A 16,070-nucleotide genomic window follows, 5' to 3' on the forward strand; every position below is an offset into this window, starting at 1 on the left:
TTTGCTTAATATATAGTACTAGCATATTACCCGTGCTATGCACGGATTATGTTTTCAATTATTTATATATATGAATTGTGATTTTTAAATATTTTTTTTAAATGTCTTCTTTTTTTCGTTTTTTTTATATTGTATTAAAGTTTAATATTTTGATAATTATCATATGTGTTGGACTTTTTAAGGAATTAATATCTTTTTTTTATTATATTATATTAAAGTTTAATATTTTGATAATAATCATATATGTTGGGACTTTTCAAGAAATTCATATGTGTTAAATTTCAAAAAAAAAATTTTATGCTTGTTCTTAATGTATTAAAGTGTTATTATGAGAGTAAGACTTGGAAGTTGGGAAAAGTTAATAAATGCTAAGATTTTTTTTTTAAATCAAAAAATTAAGAAATTTAGATTGAGAGATTGGAACTCCCACAAGGACTTAAAATTAAAAAATCCCTTTTACTTAATATATATAGTATAGATTTTTCTCTATTTTGTAACATTTTGGGTCCTTTTTCGGATCACTCAATGATTTTTTACTTCGGAGGATCTGAACGTGTGCAAAGCTATTAAAAGGGGTAATGCAGTGATACTTAGTCGATGATATTCTAAAAAATCATTTGTCAATAATCTCCAAAAACGATTATTTAATGGACGGACATAGCTGCAAAATCTAGTGAACAAAATTAACTTTTACAAGTTAAAAATTGATAAATACTTGGATACAAAATTTAAAATAAAAAAGCTATAACTAATCCCAATAAATTGCAAACTATTTCTTTCTAAAAGACAGTCTCCATGAAATTTTGTAGGGAATTATGGTAAACTAAAAAGAGGCTTCCCAAGAGGCAACTTTAGTTGACTAGGAGACCCAAATTGCACAAAAATGCATAATTAACAAATTTCTTGAAGGTTTCACGTGATGGTGATAGCGATGAGTTGAATGTGTATCTTATTATCACTTTCACGGATGGTTAAGTTGCCAATTAATTGTTGAATGGGTGCTTGGTCTATTTCAAGTTGTCTACAGCTTTGTTAAAATAAATTATTTGCTTAGTGGGAGATTAAGAAAGTAACAATCAAAACTTAAAAAGTGTGAAGTTAATTTGATCGGGGAAAATAGGAAAGTGATGGGTTTAAGAAATCCTAAAATGCAAGTGGGACATTATTTTATAAAAAAATTTCGTAAAGAAAGAAAGAGAAAATGAGAGAAATCAATGCATATTGGAAAATAAGATGTTCGGATGTATACAAGGAAAATAAAATGAAGAAAAAGTAAAGATAATAAAAGGATAGAAGAAAAAAAAATTAAATTGTTGCAATTTGATAGTACATAATAGGGGTAAATCAAACCATTTCTTAGAACTAAAAAATGTCAATTAATTTATTTAAGTTGATTTTTTTGAAATTTAATTATTATATGTTCAATTTAAATTTTGTATCTCTAAAAAAAAAAAATTGTATTAAAAGAAGAGAAAAGATGTTCAATGAATGTCTGCACAATCATTAACTTACACAAACGTATAACTCTTGCAAATAAATAATTTAGATCGAGGCCTATGTCATGTATTCGCATTCGATTGATCTTATAAAAAGAATTTAATTGTCAAAATCAAGTTCAAGTCCCCTTTAAAACAAAAATAAATATAAAATGAGATTATATTTATTTAAAAGGCATAATTACTCTTACATTAAGATGATTTGGGTTGGGGGTGCTTGACAGCTGCACACCACCATTTTAGTAAAAAAATAAAAAATTAAATTACACAAAATTTAACAAGACAAACACATTGCAGATAACAAAATATATAGAAAAATTACAAAACAATCTCAAGATTTGATTATTGTAATAAAATAAATTTTAAATTTTTATTTTTTTAATTTAAATCATAAACTTTTAATTTTCTTTTCAATTTGAACCGTTTATCTATTTTCATTAAGTAATAAATAAATAAATGAGTATTTTAATCATTAATTGAATTGAATAATTAAAGTATTATTTTTTCTTTAATTTTAATTAATGAAAATAAACAAATGGTTTAAATTAAAAATAAATTAAAACATTAAAATTAAAATTAATAAAATTTTAATAATTACTCCAAATATTTATATGTTTATTATACATGAATGAAGAAAACTCGAAAATTAAGAAAGTTTGGAATTCTTTGTTTGATTTTTAAATATATTTTTTTTTGTTTAATTTGGTTGGTGTAGTTTTATATAAATATATTTGATAGTCATATATTATATTTTTTTTTGTATTATATGGTTGCTATAGGTTATATAATTTGAATTGTTTAAGTGTTTTTATTTCAACATTAGTTTGCTTTTAAAATTTGATTTTACAAAGTGATTTTGAAACAAATAAAAATATTATATAACTTAGTTTTATACAATTTTTTGTCTTAATTTTTTTTTTAACTAATCAAACCCATTCAATTATTTATTTATTTAAACTAAACTCATTCAACTAGTAAAACGGATTAGCGAAAATTGGAGTTCATGTTGTGCCAAACGCTCATGCTGTGAGATTCAAGATTTATTTTACTATAATGGTCAAATGCTGAAGTTTTTTTTTTATTATTATAATTTCTTTTAGCAATTTTGTTGCCTTACATGTATTTCTATTTTGTGTAACTTATTATTTTTTTAAAATTTTTATATATACATTAAAGCAGTGTCGTGCAGCTGTCATAGCATCACGCACCTTCAACCTATTTTTAGTTTGGATTTTTAGGATTCATTTTTTAGAAAATTAAGTATGTTTGGTTTATGTTTGAGAGATGTGTTTTAGAGATAAAAAGTACGAAAAGTTGTTTGGTTTGGTTTTTTTCAAAAGATGTTTTGAAAAATTATTTTGAGAGAGAATTTTGGAAAAAGTGATTGATTTGATGTGTGTTAGAGAGAGATTTGTTTGGAAAACTTGTTTGGTTTACAAGTTTTGAGAAATTTTTTTGGAAAAATTTGTTTGGTGTGATTACTTTTAAAAACTTATTTGTAGAGAAAATTTCCCAAAAAATTTTCAGAAATACAAACCAAACGAAATTTTTTTGTTTTTCATGTTTTTTTTTTGTTTTTATTGAATTTTTTTAATATTCAAAACAATTTTTTTTTAATTTCTAGATATAACTAACATAAATACACTTAAAAAGTATAATATTTGTGAATTTTTTAAAGAAAAATCACTAAATATTAAAAATATAAAAAAAATACGAGAATTTAATATATTTTTCATATTCTTGTGTATTTATTAATTTTTTTTATAAATATTTTATTTATTAGATACATCTAAGTAAGGTGCATTTAAAAAAATATAAAAAAAAATTACTTAAAATTTTAAAAATAATTACTAAAAATAAAAAATACTAATTTTTTTTTAATTTTAAGAAAATTAAATTCACAAAAATGAAACCAAATAAACTGAATAAAATTTGTTAAAAAATAGAGTTCCAAAAATTTTAGTTAGTGAGTTGTAATTTGCATCAAATTCTTAGTTTCAAATAATAATAGCAAGTTGACACAAATTTCCACCCAAGTTGATGGAATTCATATGGAAAATTGGTGTAGAAAAGCTAGTTTATGCACAAAAATAAATAACACGTTTCTTTGCACAGTCAACCAACTAATAATAATAATGCTAGCTGTAAAAATTAAATTAAAATATTACAAATCATAATCTTTTAAACAAAACAAAGGACTAATCGGAAATAATGAAAAACAAATGAGGGTAATTCAGTAAATTCAAAACAACAAACTTTTGCTATAAAACCAAACAAACTCCATCACTGGTTTAGGTTGTTGTAGCGACAACTCTGCTGTCTCTCCGCCGCCGTGTGCCGGCGTGCTCAAACCCCAGAGCGATGGAATCAAGGAGGGAACCACCACCGTCCTCCGCCACCGCCGGCGGCGGAGTAGTATTGGGTAAGTACCAACTGGGTCATCTATTGGGCAGAGGCAGCTTTGCCAAAGTCTACCACGCGCGCCCTCTCTGCGGCGGCGCTGCGGTGGCGATTAAGGTAATAGACAAGGCGAAAACCGTCGACGCTGCCATGGAACCCAGAATAGTCCGGGAAGTCGCTGCCATGCGCCGCCTCAGCAACCACCCAAACATCCTCAAAATCCACGAAGTCATGGCCACGAAAACCAAGATCTACCTCGTCATGGAACTCGCCACCGGCGGCGATCTCTCCACCAAGCTCCGCCGTCGAGGAGGCGGTGCTCTGCCAGAAACCACCGCCCGCCGTTACTTCCAGCAAATCGTCTCCGCCCTCCACTTCTGCCACCGACACGGCGTCACCCACCGCGACATCAAGCCCCAGAACCTCCTCATTGACGCCGCCGGATTTTTGAAAATCTCTGATTTCGGCCTCTCCGCCTTGCCGGAAAGCCAGCTCCACCGCGAGATGCTCCAAACCGCCTGCGGAACTCCGGCATACACCTCCCCGGAAGTCTTCCGCCGCCGCGGCTACGACGGCGCAAAGGCCGACGCGTGGTCTTGCGGTGTCATCCTCTTCCTCTTCGTCACCGGAAACCTCCCTTTCGACGATTCTAACCTCGCCGCCATGTACCAGAAGATTCGCCGCCGTGAATTCAAATTTCCCAATTGGGTTTCAAAGCAATCAAAGTTTATAATTCGAAATTTGCTCGATCCCAATCCCAATTCGAGAATGAGCCTCGAGACATTGATGGGTCAATCATGGTTCAAGAAATCATTACCATTAGAATTATCTGAAGAACATTGTTTATGTCCCCAATTGGGTGTATTACTAGACAATGAAAGTAAATTCAACGTGAATGCGTTTGATATCATTTCAATGTCATCGGGGTTGGACTTGTCTAGGCTTTTTGAGAATAATGGGAGAGAGAGAAGATTTACGACGAAAGCGTCGGTGTGGGAGATTGAGGAGAGAGTGGAAGAGATTGGTGGGAGATTAGGGTATAGAGTGGAGAGAGGGAAGGGAAAGAGTATAGGGTTAGTGAAGGGAATGACAGTTTTGTTAGTTGAGATTTTGGCAGTGGCAGCCGAGGTGGCGATGGTGGTGGTGAAGGTTGTTGTTGGTGGTGGGGTGGAGTTTGAGGAGTTCCATTGGGATGATTTGAGAAGTGGGTTTGAAGATTAACAATGCTACAGATCTTTAAAAAAATACAATTCTCACAAACTCACTTACTTGTGATTGGTCCAGAAGGGAACCAAAAAAAAAAAAAATACATAATTGGTTCACATCATTTTGAGAGTTACGGTCGTCCCCAACTTTGAGGGTCCGAGCATTTTTTGGTTTGAAGATATAATTCTTTCTTGGCACAATGATGTGTGTTGAAGGGACATTTTGAAGGTTGATTTTGAATGAATTTCAATGGAAGTGGTGGTGGTGGTGAATTTGTACAATGGTGGCAATGTTTTCCTTTATAAGTTTAAATTTTAGTTTTACTATGTTATTATAGAGAGGACTGGTGATGGAAAATTAGATATCATCTTGTAAATCAAAATTTAGTTTAGTATTCTAGTTGCAATTTGATTTCTCATGTTTACTACTACATCATTTGCTTGTATATTCTCAATCTAATATCTAAACTGAACTGACCCACCTTTGTAATAGTTTCTCAATTAGTAGACTTGTGTAATGGTGAGATTTGAAATCAAACATTTTATGGTAAAAAACTGATTCATTGCATTATAGTTTGTGTGGGAGTAAATTTGATAGGAAAATGCATATCAATAATCTTGCAAAGTATAAAATTATGTAAATATGTTTTGGGATGGATACAAGTTGCCTTGAGATTTTAAATTTTTTGGCTTTTTCTACTGTTTTTATTTTTATTTTTATTGATAGGGTTTGTTATTGGCATGACCCAAGTTGACAAATTAGTTTTTTTTTTTTTTTTTTTTTTTTAATCATCCATTTTTCATAGGAAGATAAGCAAACATGCTCCTGTTGGTTCACTCCCAGGTTGGCCATAGAATCTGCACAACAGTTTGATTCCCAAAGGGGTGTGTGAGATTGAACTTTTACACATTCTCAGCAAGAAATTTGCATACTCTATCAAGGCCCTGTAAGGCGAATTATTGTTTGCTCCATCTTGAATCAGTTTCATTGCCATTTCTGAATCAATTTCTATCTCCACATTAGTCACTACCTTTTGCATCATAATTGTGAGTCCCCTATATATACATCTCTTAGAATGCCTCCATAGCCAGATTGTCATGGAGATCATCCTCGGAGCAACCATCTGTGTTCAACTTTAGTTTACCTTCAGCAGGAGAAAGCCATTTAATTAGTTTTGGGTCTCTAACATAAGGCACGAGTGGGAATTTGAAAGCCTCTTGAATGTTACTATCAAAATTCGAAATCAGTTTAGCACTGACATGGTTGAGTGGGTCTTAAGTTCTAGTTTCACCTAATATGTGAGATTAGCAGATGGTCACATTGGCGAGTTGGTCTTAAGTTATAGTTCACCTAATATGTGAGACTAGCATATCATTGCTTGTATCTTGAGTTTGCACTCCTGAGATATTTATGAAAATCCTACCTAAGATTAATTCTCGTTTCCAAAAACAATTGATATAACTGTTACAATTAATGCCCAAATTGCTGGTTTTGTTGGCTTCAGGAGGGGTAAAATGGTTAATTAAAAAGTGTAATTTTTTTTTAAAAAATAATTTGCTGTAGCTAGTCATTTTTAACACAGCAGTTCTATAAATTCATCAAATTTTGAATTTTTTTTCGGACAGTTCATAGACTTTCTGTTTATACATATAGACTCTGTTTGTTATATATACTGGGGGTGCTTGCGGATCAATTTTTGACAGTTCGGTTTGTAGTTTGAATTCGCTTGCATGTTTGCAATTTGAAAAAAATTAAACGTGCAACTCCCCGTAGTGCGGATTGCGGTTTGTGTAGATAGGATTTGCGAATATGCTGGCGGTTTGCAAATTGGGCTTATTGTTTAAAATTTTATTTTTGGGCTTGTTTTTTCTCATTTTTTGAATATTCTTTCTAGGCTATTTCCCCTTATTTTTAAAATATTATTTTAGGCCATAAAATCACATATTTCTTATCATGAAATTATTATTTTTCAAATGATTTATCCCAAATAAATTATAGTCTACTTATCCAACAAATAGACCATAAGCATAGGTCATGATCAGTCAATTGACTCACATTCAGTTTGCATAAAATGTATAAGTTAAACAAAACTCATAGTTGTTTTAATAAAAATGAAACAAACATCTCTTTTGAAAAATTGATTTTAGGGTTTGCTAAACCCACCAACTAGTGAAAAACAAGCAGCATAACCATGAATAAGCCATTTTACTCATTTTATTACAAGTTATCAATATTTGTTGGATTTCCATACTTGTAATGCAAAACAAGTTGTAAAACATTTATTTACTTGCAAGTGAGTGAAAGCCGAGAAGAATATGGTTACACATTTACAAAACTTACAAGAAACTTTGACGATACATATTTATAAAAAAAAAAATGTATATAGATGCAGGCGATTGCTGGTAAAACCCAAGATCCTCCTATAACCTGCAAAACCAAAAAAATCCTAACCTGCATTTGACCCTAATGATTATGCGAAACTGCCAAAATAGGTGCGGACGGTTTGGAGTGGGCAATTTTTGTGGGTCCTATAACCCTATGTCCAACCCTAGTATATACTATCCAACCATATTTTTATTTGGGCAAACTTCACTTTACCCCTTGTGGTTTGGTTCATATGCGGTTTACCCCCTTAACGTTTAAAAATAACCATATACTCCCCACATAGTTTGTAAACTGAAGTGCACTATTAAACACCACTAAACATTATGTTCAACTTAACAGGAAGTGTGAAACATGTGACAGACATAAGGGGTTATTTACTCATTTTTAGATTTTATGTGGATAAATTGCACATGAAATAAAATACAGATGGTTAAAATGCACTTTGCCTTTAAAATAAATGACGGAAATATAAGAGTATTTTAGTATTTTTCATTAAATTATTAACAGATCTAATAGTGCACTTCACTCTACAAATCACAAGGTAATTATATGGTCATTTCCAAATGTTAAGAAGGTAAATCACACATGACCCAAAACATAAGGGATAAAGTGAAGTTTGCCTTTTTTATTTTAATTAGTTACCTCTTAAATACTCATTTTTTTTTTTCTTTAACTTAAAATATAAAATATAGAGAACAAGGAGGAAATGAAATTATAATTTTTTTTTGTTTTTTTCCATATATTCAAAATGGTGTTTGATGATTGAGGTTGGTGGAGTTTTGTGTTTAATATGTTAAAGCTCTCTGGTATAACTAAAAAGTGGAAATGCTTAGGAGGAAAGTTGACAGCTTAACCTCTGCAAAAACAATCCTAAGTAGCCATTTCTTTTGTCTTGTTTACACTTCGTAACTTACAAGATTTAGATTCACATTGATTTATTTTGTAAAGTAAGGGTGAGTGGAAATTATGGCACCATAATTATTAGTTGAGACGATGGAAGGATTGTAAACGTATTTGGTGGTGCTTGCTTGATCGTGGTTGTTTTAATTTATATATATATATATATATATATATATATATATATTTGTATTGTACCTCTCATATATATTATTAAACGATTCGCATACTGTCTGATAAAAAAAACTCAAAACCAACTATTTTGGCTTCATGTTTACAAAGGATGAGAGAGCATAGAGTTCACAAATGATAACCTCAAGGAGTTGGGTTGTAGGTATAACTTCGGATTTAAGAATGTACTCCTTTTAAATATTAAATTCAATATTTATTAGTTGTAATAAGTTTATTGAAGTTGGTTCATACATGACATTTGTTCTGATTTTAAATAGACACTCTATAAGTGAGCGATGTAATTGGTCTCTTGAAATTAGTTGAAGTGTGTATAAATTGACATAAATATCCGATTATAAATATATATATATAGTTTACAAATGATAAAAACCAACCTCCTTCTCAATTTTGCATGGGGCATGTGATCAAAGGTTCAAGGAGGAATCTCTGCCGAAGCATTAAAAAACAGAAATCCACTTTTGCCAGCACTCAAGAAAGCCTGAGAACCGGGGGTAATACCATTTAATAATTATTGACCTATGGGTTTAAGATTATTCTTATGTTGATATTTTATTTTAAATAGTAAAAGAAAATAAAAAATAAAATCAATAGTGATAAATGTGGTAGCTTAGTGTATGAGCACCAAATCATTGAAAATGCTAATTGTTAATGTCTGAAAGGACATGATAAAAAATGAATTCTTGAAAAAAAATTGTGTAAATTACACTTTTACCTCTTTTATATCATATTTTTTTTATTTTATTTTTTTATATATTTTTTTTCATTTTAATATTTTCCATTTTAAAATTTTCTAATTTAGGCCTTGTTTGTCATAACCTAAAAAAGTCAAAAAGTTAAAAAGTCACTATCCTATTTAAGTCACGTCATCTTATTTAAGTCACATCACCTCTCTATCACATCACTTCAAACCCAACCCATACTTAACCCATATTTCATAAAAAGTCAAAAAGTGCACTTATTTAGATCATCCCAAACAATCTCTTACTTTTAAAACCAATTTCTATTCATCCACACCAACTACATGCATTAAAAATATTATAATTTATGAGGAAACACTTCTACATACATGTGGAGTGTACTAAGAAATTTTCAAACTATATTTATGTTGGCTGTATATTTTGTATAAGCCAATAGCAGCATAACACGTGGCTCGTAAAGGGTAATCGGGGAAGTTAATGCAAGTCTCCAATCAGCAACAGACACATGGCAGTTCATATTGATATTGAAGGATCTACGCAGCATTGGAGCAGTTAGAAGGTGCAAGATGATGTAGTCCAATGGTTACTCAAAATTCAAATTCAAATATAGGAGGGAAGCCTAACTGAAAGAATGGCGTAGTGGAAGCTAACTGTGCGAAGCCATAACCAGAGATCGTAGAAGTGCATTTTGACGGTTAGGAGCCCACTTCGACAGTTACCATTCGAAAGTATAAATAAAAAAGAAGGCCAAAAGAAGAAGGGCAGACTCAGATCTAGAAACCAGTTATTTACTTCATATTTTCTTTCTAGTTTTTTATATTTCCAGTTCTTCAATTCATGTACCTTCAATTCTTGCACTGCACTTCATTTCCTAAAAGTAGTTTTAAGTACTTTGTTGCTGTGAACCTCTTCGAGGTTGGGTCATTGTAACTTTATTGTAAGTTCTCATTTGCTTAATGAAATTCAGTTTCTGAATTGTTCTATATCTGTTGTTGTTTGCAAGTTTCTCCTAAAACAAAGCCACCAATAAAAGTCCTCTTCATTGAGGTTGAAAGAACTTTAACATAATCATCTGACAATTGGTTGGCAATTAAACTCTCTGCAAGGACTGATAGATCCTTGCTAGCACGCTTAAATTTACACTATTAACCCTTGAAAGCCAAAAAAATCAACATATATTTTTGGCACGCTCAATGGGACACTTTAAAATGGCTAAACGTAGGAGATAAGGAGAAAATGAACGTTTAGAAGAAGGTGTTGAAGGTAAGGTAGAAGTACCCAACCCAGAGGATAATGTAATATCACGTCCTATGGAAGAACATATCTCATCAAATCCTATGGTCGAGCAGACCAGCACATTAGAATATGCAACACACGTCCAAAACATTAGACAGGGCCATGAAACTGGACCCGTGGAGAGGTTTGGTAGATGCTATGGGACAACAATTAATGTATACAATAAATGAACTCCCATTAACCAACTGTCATAAGGTAGGTTGACGAAAACATGAATGTTCTTCAACAAAGATTGGCTCGAAATAAACAGCCTATGCAAAATAATGGCCAGACTAGCAATCAAAATCATGAAAGGCCATCACCTGTGCCTCGGTCATGGTATGAAGCTCCTTCGAGACCACTGGCGAATCAAAATGCACCAATATCTACCAGCGAAACCATACAAATGGTGGGTTTAGTTTAACGCAAGGAAATGACACGATGGTGTTTTCAATTTGAAACTATACCTGATACGCGAATGTTCACTAATCCTGTGTTTGAATTTGCACCCGAGGGATTGTAAGGATTTCCTGCAGTTGGAAGAAAAACAATACATGTTCCTCCTCTTATAACACCTTTCGTAGGGCAGGATCCAAGAGGTCAGCCATACTTTCAACAGCAACCAGTACAACAGGGACAGCCAATCCTGAATGGACCTTTGTATGGACTAAGAGGACCTCAAGCACAAGAAGTTCCTCAAAACCCTGCGTTTGCCCCTCCAATAATGGTCCAACCAGCACAAAATATGGTTACTAGAGACCAAATTACAGATTTCTTAGAGAAATATGTAGACCCATGGTTCGAGGGGTCCAGACTCTTGTGTATAGAAAGCCATACTGAGAATGGGTAGATAGGGTACATGAATACCTAAGAGGGTTTAGAATACCAGATTTTGCCCTCTTTTATGGAAATGAAAACCAGTCACCAGTGGAACACATTGCCAAGTTTACAGGCCAATGTGGTGAATTCACCAATAATGATTATATCAAACTAAGACTTTTTCCAAACTCTCTAACTAGGGTAGTCTCTGTGTGGTATATAAACCTTACACTTGACTTTATCCAAACTTGGCAGCAAATAGAGGAAGTATTTTATGTCCAATTTTTTCAAACAAAACGTGAAGCTTTTATGACAGACTTGGCAAGACTGAGCTAACACCCTGATGAGAAGGCTGCTAAGTTCATTGCCAGATTCAAAAGGGCACGAAACAAGTGTAGGGTCATACTACTTGAGCCTGAATTTGTAAGATTAGCTCAAAATGAGTTAGAATTTAGGTTTCGAAAGAAATTTGATTCAACTGAGTTTCGAGACTTAGTAGAATTAACCTATAAAGTGTCTAGATATGAAACTTTACTCGAAGAAGAACAAGATCAAAGTAATGCATCATATAAGACCTATTACAAGGACCCAAATTTTGAAATTAATGCAGCAGAGATCATAGGAAAAGAACCTATGACCTGTGAAACATTAATTCAGAAGGACACTACAATTGACTAATAGTTTAAAAAGAAAGACCTTCATAGGAAGTATTCTTTTGACATAACAAAGGCAGATGACATTTTTGATTATTTGCTTGTAGTACATTTCTTAAAATTGCCTAAGGGAGTTAAGATCCCAACTTCTGAAGAACTTAAAGGAAAATTGTACTGCAAATGGCATAATTTTTGGTCTCACTCAACTAAAAATTGCATTATTTTTCGAGACAAGATCCAAGAACAAATTCGGAAAGAGAGACTGAAATTTCCAACCAAGATAGAAAAGGCCGTGAGAATTGACACCAATCCATTTCCAAAAATTGAAGAGGCAGCAGCCAATGTTGGCATACCAGATTTTCAGAACCTTTCCTTGAAGGAATTGGAAGAAGTTAATGTGTAGATGCATGTTGCTAGCCAGACTGCCTTCAAGAAGGACACAAGAAATGCACTAGCTAGTGGACAAAGCTTTGCGAGCTAGAGGGACGGTTCCAGTGAAGAAACATTGGATGATGACTCCCTCGAAGCAACTGTAATGCAGAGGATGTATCCCATATGCAGATTGAGTTACAAATGGTTGAGGGGACTCCTAATTGATGGAAAACAGTACTACAAAGATGTGCAAAAAGACCGAAAGCAGCTAGCACTTACAACAGTAGGCTATACCCTATTGGCCCTAGACAACATTCATCCTTAGTTAGCCCACTAGACACTAGGATGCAATCAAAGGGTAAGAGACCTTTGCATGAAACCAGACCACCCAATTACTACAAGGTGGACAGCTAGCTTGAAAGAAAGCCTGAATTGGGTATAAGGCATGGGCCAGGACTAATGATTGGCCCCTAAGGACTGCTTTGAAGACTGTTTTGAAGGCAGGGACAGCAAATCCAGCAGCTAGAGCAGTGGACTCATGGGTCCCTAGGATTCGAGATTGGTTTGTCACGCAGAACAAACCTAAGATGATGCTGACCCAAAGAAGAATCTTTGGAGATATGGGGAGGATGATTAAACCCCATTTAGTGGCTTCAAATAATTTGGTGCTACTTAGAGACCCAAAGACAAGGGAACCAAACATGATTCTTGTAATTTCTAGGTCCCAAAGGAGAAAGATCCAGCGGAGGTACACCCAGTACCAAAGGGATCTGAAAGAAAGTGGGGAAAGTACTTCATTGGCACAACCAAAAGGCCAGACAGAAGAAGGAGAAGGTTCGAAGTTGGTTTCTAAGATCAAAAGGGGTGCCAGTAGGGAACAATTGGCCAAAGTGCATGCTGAACTAAGAGCCAATGAGAGATCCAGTCTAGTAGGCCTCCAGAAGGCCTTGATAGAGAGTGATGATAAGACAAATGAAGAAATTGAATTAGGCCAAGAAAAGGCATTGGTTGAAGATGAAATGTTCGAAGCTTTCATGGCTGAACAAACTTTCATGGTTGACAAGCCAACAGAGGTAGATCAGATTGCTTCGAAGGAGCCTATTAGCATTGAGGTACCAGAATGCAGTATGGAGGAAGCTTTTCAGGCATTAGAGCAAACCAAAATAGAAGGGGAACAAGCACAACAAGTAGTACAATTTGGCTCATTCCCTCAAGTACTAGTTAACATGGTTTATGTGCTACCTCGGGAGTTTCAAGCTGAAGAGGAAAACCAAAAAGGCCAAAAGGATGACCCTATTCCAGTTTCTAGTGAGGATTCACAAACCAGCATGGTTCAAGATGAATCTAAAGTAGCCAAGCCCATAGATACTGATGAGGAGATTGAGGAGGGAAGCATTAACCTCGTATACCCCTTCGAATATCCTACAATATCCATGACCCAACATGTTAAGCTCTTGTACATCAAGGCTTACTTTGATGGGATACAAATGAACAGAGTGCTTGTAAACAATGAGGTAGCAGTGAACTTGCTTCCAAGGTCTTCCTTGAATAAATTGGAAGAGAAACCCCAAGTTGAACCCAACAAGCACAACCATTGCTAGTTTTACTGGAGACAAGCAGATGGCTCAAGGCATCTTGCCTATTAATCTAATTGTGGGAACCAGAGACTGCATGACAACTTTCTTTGTTATAGACAGCAATGGCAAGTATAATGCTTTACTTGGCAGGGATTGGATCCACACGAACAAATGTGTGTCTTCCTCTCTACATTAGAAAATAATGATAACATTGTGCAATAGGGAAACAGAGAAGATTAATATAGATCCACAACCCTTTATTGCTTGTGTAGATTTTGCAGAGGCCAAGCTATACACTGAGAGGGTGGTACTACTCAGTGTGTTGAGGAAGTCCGATGAAACAGCCGAAGTGACGGCTGATGGGGAAACAGCACACCTGAAGCATCTAGTATATGAGAGTGCTAATGAGGAATTCATCACCAAAGATGACAATAATGCCTGGTTGTAGGCAAAAGGATCAAGACCAAGGAGCCAGGCTATTGGCTTTAATAAAATTTTTAGCATTGGATATAGAATCAATAGTCCAGAAGGTGCAAGAAAATGAGAGAGAAGCCATGATGATTGGCTGTAGCCAGGAGCAGTAAAAGGCTAAACCTTGTGCTTTTGATAAGTACTGTGTATTGGACATTGAAATGAAAGTCCAGGAAATACATGAAGATGAGGCTTTGTGGACAGATTTTGTCTATGAAGAAGAGAGTAAGGATGTTGAACCAAATAGGATAGAGGTGGAGCCAAATGAAAGTGTTGTTTCGAAGATAGAAGAAATCAAAAAGAAGGAATCAGTGAGTGCTCAAATGCAAGATCTCTTGGAAGAAGTTAACCTAGGTGAAGGTTCAATACAACAGCTTACCTACATTAGTGCTTGGTTGGATCCTATTGATAGGAGCCAATTGTTGGTTGTCCTAAAACAATACAAGGATTGTTTTGTTTGGTCTTACAATGAGTTGCCTGGTTTAGACAGGTCACTGGTGGAACATAGGCTTCCAATAAAGCCTAATTTCAAGCCACACAAGCAGAAATTAAGAAGGATGAGCCCTGAAGTGGTTCAAAAGGTAAATGAGCGAATTCTTAGGCTCCTTAAAGCAGGTTTCATCAGAACAACTAGGTATATTGAATGGTTGTCCAATATAGTGCCTATAGTCAAGAAGAATGGTAAGATGAGAGTATGCATTGATTTTAGAAACTTAAATTTAGCAACTCCAAAAGATGAGTACCCCATGCCTATAGTTGACTTATTGGTGGATGGTTCAACAGAACATAGGATTTTGTCCATGATGGATGGGCATTCTAGTTATAACTAGATCTGCATTGTAGAAGAGGATGTCCACAAGACAACTTTCAGGTGTCCTGTGAACATTGGCACCTTCGAATGGGTTAAAATACCATATGGTTTAAAGAATGTTGGGGTAACATATCAGAAGGCAATAAATACTATCTTCCATGATCTCATTGGAAGATACTTAGAATGCTATATTGATGATATTGTTGTGAAATCTCAGTCTATAGAGGAGCATATGGTTCACTTGATAGCAATCTTCGAAAGAATGAGAAAGTTCAAGTTGAAACTCATTCCTCTCAAATGTGTTTTTAGTGTGTCAGTTGGAAACTTCTTGGGGTATGTAGTGCATAAGAATGGAATTCAGATTGATCAGAATAAAGCCAGATCCATCATTGAGGCCTAATCTCCACCAAGTAAGAAAGAATTGCAAAAATTCCTTGGTCAGGTTAATTTCCTTCGACGGTTTATTTCTAACACTGCAAAGAAAACTCAAGTATTTTCTTCTTTGTTAAAGCTACAAAATGAAGAAGAATTTGTGTGGACAGCTGAACATCAAGCTGCTTTCGAAAGAATTAAAGCCTACTTGGCCAATCCTCCAGTGTTAATGCCTCCAAGGAGAGACAAACCCTTGAAGCTATACATTGCTACAGTTGAAGAATCATTGGGAGTCTTCCTAGCTCAGGACAATGAAGAAGGCAAAGAACAAGCAATCTATTACCTTAGTAGGTTTTTAAATTCTTGTGAATATAAATGCTCAGCTATAGAAAAGTTGTGTTTAGCATTGTACTTTGCAGCAATAAAATTAAGATATTATCTTTTGC

At 34.2% G+C, this 16,070-nt stretch overlaps 2 protein-coding genes across 2 annotated transcripts; both read left to right on the top strand.

The window, feature by feature from the left end:
- The first annotated feature begins 3,592 nt into the window (after positions 1–3,592).
- Positions 3,593–5,764, top strand: LOC114303406 (CBL-interacting serine/threonine-protein kinase 7). The gene has a single exon (XM_028248547.2). The coding sequence runs from the start codon at positions 3,858–3,860 to the stop codon at positions 5,115–5,117; it is 1,260 nt and encodes a 419-aa protein (XP_028104348.1). The 5' UTR covers positions 3,593–3,857; the 3' UTR covers positions 5,118–5,764.
- An 8,838-nt stretch (positions 5,765–14,602) lies between these two features.
- On the top strand, positions 14,603–15,652 carry LOC145795667 (uncharacterized). Its single transcript, XM_082880511.1, has 2 exons — positions 14,603–15,122; positions 15,285–15,652. Exons 1-2 carry the CDS (start codon positions 14,603–14,605, stop codon positions 15,650–15,652), a joined length of 888 nt encoding a protein of 295 aa, XP_082736637.1.
- Positions 15,653–16,070: the final 418 nt, after the last annotated feature.

This window comes from Camellia sinensis, chromosome 7 (assembly GCF_055761805.1).
Source record: "Camellia sinensis isolate YWXY chromosome 7, ASM5576180v1, whole genome shotgun sequence".
Classification (NCBI taxonomy): Eukaryota; Viridiplantae; Streptophyta; class Magnoliopsida; order Ericales; family Theaceae; genus Camellia; species Camellia sinensis.

Excerpts from the sequence above, each read along its gene's own strand:
- LOC114303406 (XM_028248547.2), top strand. The coding sequence starts at position 3,858 with ATGGAATCAAGGAGGGAACCACCACCGTCCTCCGCCACCGCCGGCGGC.
- LOC145795667 (XM_082880511.1), top strand. The coding sequence starts at position 14,603 with ATGAAAGTCCAGGAAATACATGAAGATGAGGCTTTGTGGACAGATTTT. Across the intron at positions 15,123-15,284 it reads GCCTATAGTCAAGAAGAATG|AAGAGGATGTCCACAAGACA; the intron begins GTAAGATGAGAG and ends TCTGCATTGTAG.